The sequence below is a fragment of the Echiichthys vipera genome, assembly GCF_963691815.1.
Source record: "Echiichthys vipera genome assembly, chromosome: 1".
Taxonomy (NCBI): Eukaryota; Metazoa; Chordata; class Actinopteri; order Perciformes; family Trachinidae; genus Echiichthys; species Echiichthys vipera.
The window spans coordinates 5,125,202-5,133,820 of record NC_139826.1 but is presented as its reverse complement, the minus strand read 5'-3'; the positions used below and the strand labels follow the sequence as shown (position 1 = coordinate 5,133,820).

The 8,619-nt window shown below is 40.8% G+C and overlaps 1 protein-coding gene across 1 annotated transcript; it reads left to right on the top strand.

Moving 5' to 3' along the window:
• Positions 1–7,629, top strand: LOC310946759 (E3 ubiquitin-protein ligase MARCHF3; the record flags this gene model as incomplete). Its single annotated transcript, XM_083913313.1, has 4 exons — positions 1–164; positions 1,098–1,302; positions 4,915–5,121; positions 7,471–7,629. 4 exons carry the CDS (start codon positions 1–3, stop codon positions 7,627–7,629), a joined length of 735 nt encoding a protein of 244 aa, XP_083769439.1.
• Positions 7,630–8,619: the final 990 nt, after the last annotated feature.

The following is an 8,619-nucleotide window of genomic DNA, read 5'->3' as shown; positions in this document are numbered from 1 at the left end:
ATGACAGCAGAGGAGCCCCTGAGCCCGTGGGTGTCCAGTCCTGAGGGAGAGGTCAAGTTAATGCCTGAACACGCGCTGGAGCAGGAACTCAACAGCTTCAACCAAGATGTGACACAGTATCACACAGACACACCCACTGAGGAATGTGCAGCCATCACCGACAGGTAACAAAAAAAGTGTTATCTCTTCTGTCGAGCTGTTTGAGATAAAGGTTTACGGCATGCCTGTACTAAATACCTCTGGGTCCAGTATGCAAGTTCATTCTGATCTAAAGTCTGTCTGTATGGCACCTTAATGTTTCTTGAATGTGAACACCAGAAGGGGAGGGACTTCGCCTCATTATACCAAAACAGTTATTTGTACCTGGATATTAATTTGTGCTGTAAATTAGGTCATTTTAACAAGAGGCTCTATGGAGATTGACTCGATCTGGCCACTCAGTGAACTGCAGTTTTTCGATGGGTCATTGGATGGATGGACTTTCAAACTGGGAAATTCTTTTTGTGTGCCACATCCATGTTGGCTTCATTATTCAGCTCCAGAAGTTGACACATACACATACAAAGTCCAATAAGTTTATATTATTAATAAAAAAAACACGATGGATGGAGCCAGCGGCGCAAAGCCTTTGTCTTAAACGTGAACAGCACAGATACTGTACATATATTCACCTACTGTTGTCCTGGCCATTGATTAAGAAATTCTGCATTGAGGTAGCTCATACTGTATCTCTCGGAAATGGAAACTTAGATTTGAATTTGTGGAACTGTAGTTTATTTTTTCATGTTGACTTATTTGTATTTGGAGACATACTTTGTTATTATTTATGTACTTCATTCATGGAGATATGTATTTGGGGGCTGTTGAAACTTCACTCAAATGTGTATTAGAATTGAATCCAGTCAGGGTTGGTAAAAATATTTCTACTACATGGGCTCCTCTGATAGAGTTTGAAGCACGGAGTGTTTCTGTTTAGGAAATGGAAATGTGTGAGAAGGTTTCTCCCAGAACTGCTATCACAACACTAAGGTAAATGTCTAGCACGGACTTCCTCACATGCTCCTCTGTCCTCTGACATGTCTCTCTCTGTGTGCCAGTTTGTGCAGCGAGGAGCCGTTTTGCAGGATCTGTCACGAAGGCGGGGCGTCAGGGAAGCTGATGTCCCCCTGCGAGTGCTCTGGTAGCCTGGCCATGGTGCATGGGGCCTGCCTGGAGCACTGGCTCACAGCTTCCAACAGCAGCCACTGTGAACTCTGCCGACACCAGTTTGCACTGGAACGCCTACCGAAACCTCTGACTGAGGTGGGCCCTTGAAATACACATCAATGTGATAACATGGCTCATCAACACACTGCTTCTCAACATCAGTTCTGAAAAGGGTTTTATTTACCCTGGCTCATGTTTAGCCACCATGCTAACAACATTGATAACTACTTCAACCGGTGCTGTCATGACCTTTAAGTGGTTAAATAGCAAACTGCTTCTTGCAGATCTTCTCCATGAAGCTCCCAGCCAAGCTCCTGTAACGTTAACTTGTGACGCAGTTAGGAAAAAAATCCATGCCTAGAAGCTACTTCCTGTTGTTACTGATTGCTGATTACTGCAGCAGCGGACCTAAACCCGAACGTCGGACAATACATTCAGGTGATGGACATCGGCCCATTACTTTCAGTTTGTCAGAGACAAGGACATGAAGAATATTATAGTTAAGTGCACTTTGTGTGTGAAACCAAAAGATCTATTTACGTTCCGAAATAGCATGTGATGTCATGTTAGGTAACAATACAGTAGGCTTTAGCTCTATTGATTTGAATATGAACAGGCCTAAAGTTACAGTATGTCTATAATTTACAGTCCTTGTTTACAGTTTACCATAGTTTGACCTTTTGTCTGTTCTTGCTATGATTCTTCCTTGTATTGCCCCATGAGCCATCATTTTGGCTATTATACTTTATTGTTTTAATAAGCTACATTTAGAATGCCAAATCCATATTTCCAGTTATTTAGGTGACAGTTACTTAAAAGTAATGCAATAGTAGTGTAACGCCTCACATTTCAAAATCAGTATTATTATAATGTGACAAATTTATTTGAAATGACAGTAACACGTATTACATAATGCATTACGTTTTTGAAGTAACTTGCCCAACACTGCTCATAAGACTTACTTCCTGAAAACCTACACTTACCTTAATCCTTCAAGTTCAATGACTAACCATAACCATTCAAGGATAATGCCTAACCTTTCCATCACCTTGAGCAGTCAGAAGACTAGAAAGGCGCTATATAAGTACAAGTCCATTTACCATTTACCATCTCGCAAGACTTTCGCAAATCTTGGGTTACCATCTAGACTTGACCCGGCCGACTGTAGCTCTGTTTCCTGAAATCCCAAAATGTATTGTGTTGCTCATGTCACAATCCCTTTCTCTACGCCTCTCACTGTGTGAGAAAATATATTTGTTATTTTGGCTAGCCAACCCTTTAAGTATGAAGTAGGGTACGCTACTCTACTCTTGATTTTAATTTAGGATTTCTCTGGAGATATTCAATAATGTTGTCTTTGCAGTCTTGCTTTACACGTGTTGTAATGGCTACAATTGAAAATGGGGAGGGTCTGTCATACTCAGCCACAGGTTATTAACTTGTTTAAGGAAAGCATAATACTAAAGAGAAATAGCTACTTTATATGGTCCTCCTAAATACACTGAATGTATGTAGAAGCCCTGACTGACTGAATGACAGTGTCCCGAACTGTATATTTATGATTCTTCATAGCTTTGGCAAACAAATTCACGAGGACAACAAAAGTAACCATTTGGTGGTTAAATAAATGCACAACATTTCTAACATATTTCAATTGGTCGCTTCATTCAATTGCCATGTCTTTTGCTCCTTTGATCAAACTGAAGTAAAAGATAAGGAACATTTCATCAAGACGTTGATGAAAATGAATGAGCTAAAAATGTTAGCATCTGTAGATTCGCTGTCATTGCCAGAATTTTGATAGTGATATATATCTCATCTCTCTCAAACAAGAAGAAAGAAAAATACGTACATAATAGTTTCTTTAATGTGATATTAAGTCTAAAATACAAATTTGCAAGATGTCACAGTCAGTGGGAGGAGCCTCTCGGCGGGTTGCTGCCTCCCTTCATGTTGGAGGACCTGCTGCTGTTAGCTGGACCACTTGTACTCTTAAAGCCACTTAGCCTGAGAGCCAGATTAGATGGTGTTTTCTGCCCTGGCTGCTCTGCAGAGCACAGTTAGCCGACAGGAGTGAGTATTAGTGGCCTCCTCCTCCTCCTCCTCATCTTTCTGCTCTCGCATGTGTGCTCACAGCCAATAATCTGCTGATTAAGCGTCATGTTCCCCAACAGTTTAAGCTACACAGCGAACAGCATAAAGCCTGCTGTCAGGCAATGCTGGACGGAGGAACACTGATACAATATGTTAAATTAGTTGTAGTTGAATGTGTCTATTCTTGAAGTGTTAGTCCAAACGGCATTACTGCACATTTCATTTTATTTGATTTCTTTTTATTTTGTTTTTTGTGTCCTGCACACAAAGTGCCCAACTCTCATGGGTTTATAAGACACCATCACATGATACATTACTTTCAAAATACAGATTATTACACAGCTCGATCTTTGAACAAAATATTACTTAATCTTTTCCAGGCTTTACCAAGAAAATTTGCTACAAAAAAAGGTTTCTTTTTTAAAGCACAACTCCAGTTTTTCATATTCGTCTAACAAAAAGAACTTAGCATTAATGGAAGAAATTTTAGTAAAAGATACATTCCTCAAATCATCATAAACTGTGCAATAAAACATAAAATGAATCTCATTTTCAATCTCATCCAGGTCACACATCAAACAGAGCCTATCTTCCTCTGGATGGATATGCTACACTAACATTGGGAATATTATTATTCTGCTCGTTCCATGAGTGGGACCTTTATCATCCCTACCAATACATGGGTCCGGTGACCTCACTTCTGCCCATCAGCAACTTGAGCACAATTCAATAATGACAATATTACATGGGACTTGTGTTGTGCGTATTTTGAGTCATGATGACCAATCTTGAATGCACAGTGACATTTTGTGGTAAGGGTAGCCTATATGAATGATTAGGGCTGAGCCATTGGCTCAATAACAATATATATATATATATATATCAAAATATAATTTTCTTTTTTTTTCTGGTTATTCAAAACAGTATTAGTTTTTATGAATTAACCAAGTACTAATCCCTCCCCTTCTCCTGTGTGAATGAAATACTAGACAAATTGATTGTATTAAGAACTTTAGTGCAAAATGAACATCAACGTTTCAAGTGAAATTATAAAGGGAAAAAAAAATCCCCAGCTATCACTGTGTGTACTTAGGATTATTAATTTAGACAACATCAGTTTGTAAGATAATAACAAGACATGGAGAAGGCTTTAAGGGCTCTTAGTGCTTTGTAATATTGTTACTATTGGACTCATGACGTCAGTATTTCTCAAATCCTGGTTATGGACCTGTTTGATATTATTGTGCAATTATATCAGGATGATATAAATGAATAGTCCTGGGCAAAGTTTAGACATTTACAACATAATAGAAGAACACAGCAACACAGCAATCCATGATATAGTAGTAGTAATGTGACAATTATATAGCATTTCTGTACTAGATCATTTGGGGTTTTCAATACTATTACTACTACTTACAGTTTGCAACAGTTCACATGCTCCAAGCATTCAGCACCACCTGCTGGCCAAATGTCTTTCTTTACACCCCAGGTGTTCCATCTGTACATGTCAATATTTGGGTCAAATAGCACCACCCACACCATGCCCTGCATCATGACCTTGGGTTGAATGTTTTGATGTGCTTTTAACCAGCCTTCCTCCTCCTTACCCAGTGGTGGTGTGCTCCATCCATGCAGCAGCAGAGGAGGACGTTGTGTGGCGATGCAGTGTGTTTCCTGTTCATCACGCCACTGGCCAGCCTGTCAGGGTGGCTGTGTGTTCAGGGAGCCATGGACCTCTACTACACCAATGGCATAGAGGCCCTGGGGCTGCTGATCCTCACACTCGCCCTCTTTGCCATATACGTCTTCTGGACCATGGTACATTCAGAGTCTATATGTGTCCTTCAGACAACACATATTTGTGCTCATTTGACCCTCGCTACCATTAAGTGCAAACCAACCACAACAATGAGCTGAAAGATTTTAAAAAGCAATGTGGAGCTGAGGGGAACTGTAGCCTTCTCATTACGTAGCCATTACATTTGGTTGGTTAGCAGATTTAACCAACTACTGAGATTCAATCAACCCCTCAAATGATTTGTTAGCTTTAAATGCAAACGTCACAACAACAATTGTAATGGGAACTTTGAGATTGAAAGTGAATTCTTGACCAAGATAATTTTACCTCAAGGTCCACTTAGGAGCTTTACTGTGGCTTTCAACCACATATCATGGTCTTCATCAGGCAGTGGTGTGTGCTCAGTTATCAACCCACGACTTAAAGGGGAAGTTTGTTATTTTTCAGCACTCATGATAATAATCTGTGCCTGTCAGTGGCAAAAACAAGCATTTTTAGTCGACTTTTGTTGGCAGTGCACAGGTGCCCTGTTCGATGACATTGTAGCCCATTTCACAGTGGCCAGACGGCAGTGCTCATGCTCAATACTGGACCGATTTTTAAAAAAAGATGTTGCCATTAGTCACTTACACATAAATACATGGAATAATATGGTCAGGGAATAAAAAAAACCCAACCTAATTCCCCCTCTAAGTGCAGTGTACAAAGAAGCACTCAGGTAATTTACTGCAGTAAAAATATGAATACCACACTGTGAAAACTCTACTACAAGTGAAAGTCCTGAATTCAAACCTGACTGAAGTAAAAGTATAGAAGGAATTATCAGCAACAGGTACTTAAAGTATTGATTGTGCAGTAAAATGTTCCTTGATGTTTCTCTATAAATATTCCTGCTGCATTAATGTTGCATTTTCCTGCTGTAGATGTTTACGTTTTTGCTCTTTTAACTCCTTTATATACTGGTGGCTAGTTTAATCTACAGCAATGCATCATATTCTATAAGATCATCATATGTTTGTAGCGTCACTGTTCTGTGAGTAGAGACAGATACAGCTATATCGGTCAGCCGGTATCATTAGCCCATTTTGGTATCGGTGTATATGTTGTCTGATAGGTGATAGGAAAACATTTTTAACAGAACACATAATGCAGAAAAGAATGCTTGGGGTGTTAGAAATGGTGTCATTACATAGTTTGTCAAGCAGAGCACTGACTGATACTGAAAGAGGACTGATGTTTTTTTTTTAGAGATTAATTTTTTTCATTATTTTCTTAGTGGTCTTTTCTAGAATTGGTTGACAAGGTAAGCTCAGAGGTAGAACGGGCGTTCCCAATTCAATAGATCGGCGGTTAGATCCCCGGCTCCTCCAGTCCGCATGTCGAAGTGTCCTCTGGCAAGACACTAAGCCACCAAATTGCACCGCGTTCTGCGCATGATTAGATTAGATGATGGGCAGGTAACGTCTTCTCTCTTCTCTCCTCTGCCATCAGTATGAGTGAATGTGGCAACAGTGGATAAGTAGTCAGAGACTACAAAGGTGCTATTTAAGTACAAGTCTATTTACCATTAAGCATATGGAAGCCCATAACACTGAGAGGTTTGGGAAAGTTAGGTCGATGAGGGGCGGAAATGCTTGTTTAATGTTTGTTCGTAAATAATTCAGAAGCAGTGAACGAAGTGTTATTCCGGCGTAAAATCATGCCATGGTCTTTTTTTGCACTTAAATACATCAAATAAGCCATTGAGACAGTTTTTTTTGTGTATAAACTATAAACAGAGAAATTAGGGAGAGTCGCTAACAGTCGCTAGCAGCCGGACATGGCTAACACTGATTAGCTCGGAGCAGTACGGTAAAGGCATTCAAACGTCTTTTTTCAACCACTAATACTGTTCAAAATAACACCAAACCTCTGCAGCAGCATGAGAAAAGTCCCTACACAGAAAACAAAGCACCAACAATGTAGTTAGTGAACCCATAGTTTATTAAAAGAGTGTTTTAAAGACTTACCAACTGGCCTCTGTACCAGTTCCTTTCATAGTAAAGTCCATTCAATTGGAAGGAGCCCATTGGTGCTTTGTTTTCTGTGTAAGGACTCTTCTCATGCTGCTGCAGAGGTTTGGTGTTATTTTGAGTAGTATTATGGTTAAAAAAGACGTTTTACTACCTTCACCGTGCTGCCCCAAGCTAATCAGTGTTAGCCACGTCCAGCTTTTAGCGCCTCTCCTGGATTTCTCCGTTAATAGTTGTTGAAATTATTTGTACTTAAGTACAGTACTTGAGTATATGTACTGGAGTATAGACCTTTGGTTACATAAAATCAAACTGACCTTTAGCAGCTGTACTAAATTTGATGCTTATGTTTCTCAGGTATCTGTGCGTTACCACATGCATCTGTTCCAGACGTGGAAGAAGAGCGACCAGAGAGTGCGACTGCAAATTCCCTTACCTGCCCACATCACACTTAACCAACAGACCCTGTCCATTAACACCCCCAGCAAAGCCACCAACAAAGAGACGATGGTGTAGACTACAGTCTACAGTACTGAACATACCTCCAATATCAGGAATGAAGCTCAAGACATGTCCCAACCCTGGCATAACAGCAGAGGTGAAGCCAGGGTTGGAAGACCTCAAAAGCTGGAGGACTAATGCACCAACCTCAGGAAGCTTTTACCTGGAACAACTGAGGGTGCATCCACATGATCAAAAAAAGCCTTTTTTTCCCTGTGTCGTTCTTAAAAAGTTTTCCGTCCACAAGGCCTCGTCTCAAGAAATATCTTTGTCCACACAAAAACGCTGTAGTACACATGCCAGGCCTTGATGTGGTGCTGTAACTGCCACAGAAATACACCAACAACAGAGAAGAAGAGACGGGAGACGCTGTGGAGAATACAAACACCGGAGAGTTTCTCTCCAAATCTGGAGACTTCCCAAATCCTCCTCCATCCTAGAGAGAAATCTGTCCACTGTTTCTAGTTATTGGAGACTTTTGTGCTGTTTTGGACTCTGATGCACCATTCACTCTGCAGTTAGTGTCTTCGAGCAGAGGGTGCTGCTGGGAGCCCCTTCCCTATCCCAAAGCACTCACAGATGGGCACTGTCTCACTAGATTTAGACTCCTACCTACTTAGCAACTTTATTTATAAAAAGGGACTAGCAGCCAATTTAGCCTCTTATTCAGACCCTGAGTCAAATGAGCAAATTTAAGGGCCCATCCAAACGAAGGCACGTTTTCCTGTAACCGCACAACTTTAGCCTGAATACGGTTTCTTTTGAAACCGGGTCCCAGAGTGGGAAGATTTGAAAATGCCCCCCCCCATGGCGTTGTCATCTGGACAATGCTGTCATCGCCCCAAAAACAGTGCTGCTGCGTGAGAGGAGAGAGATGGACCCATAGACTGTTTACTGAACTGGACTCTGAGCCACATGCATGGGAATGAATTAGGCCGACCACAGATTTCTCCCTTTTCCCTGACGCTCTGAATAATGAGCTAAACTGCTCTCTAGTCTCGTTTC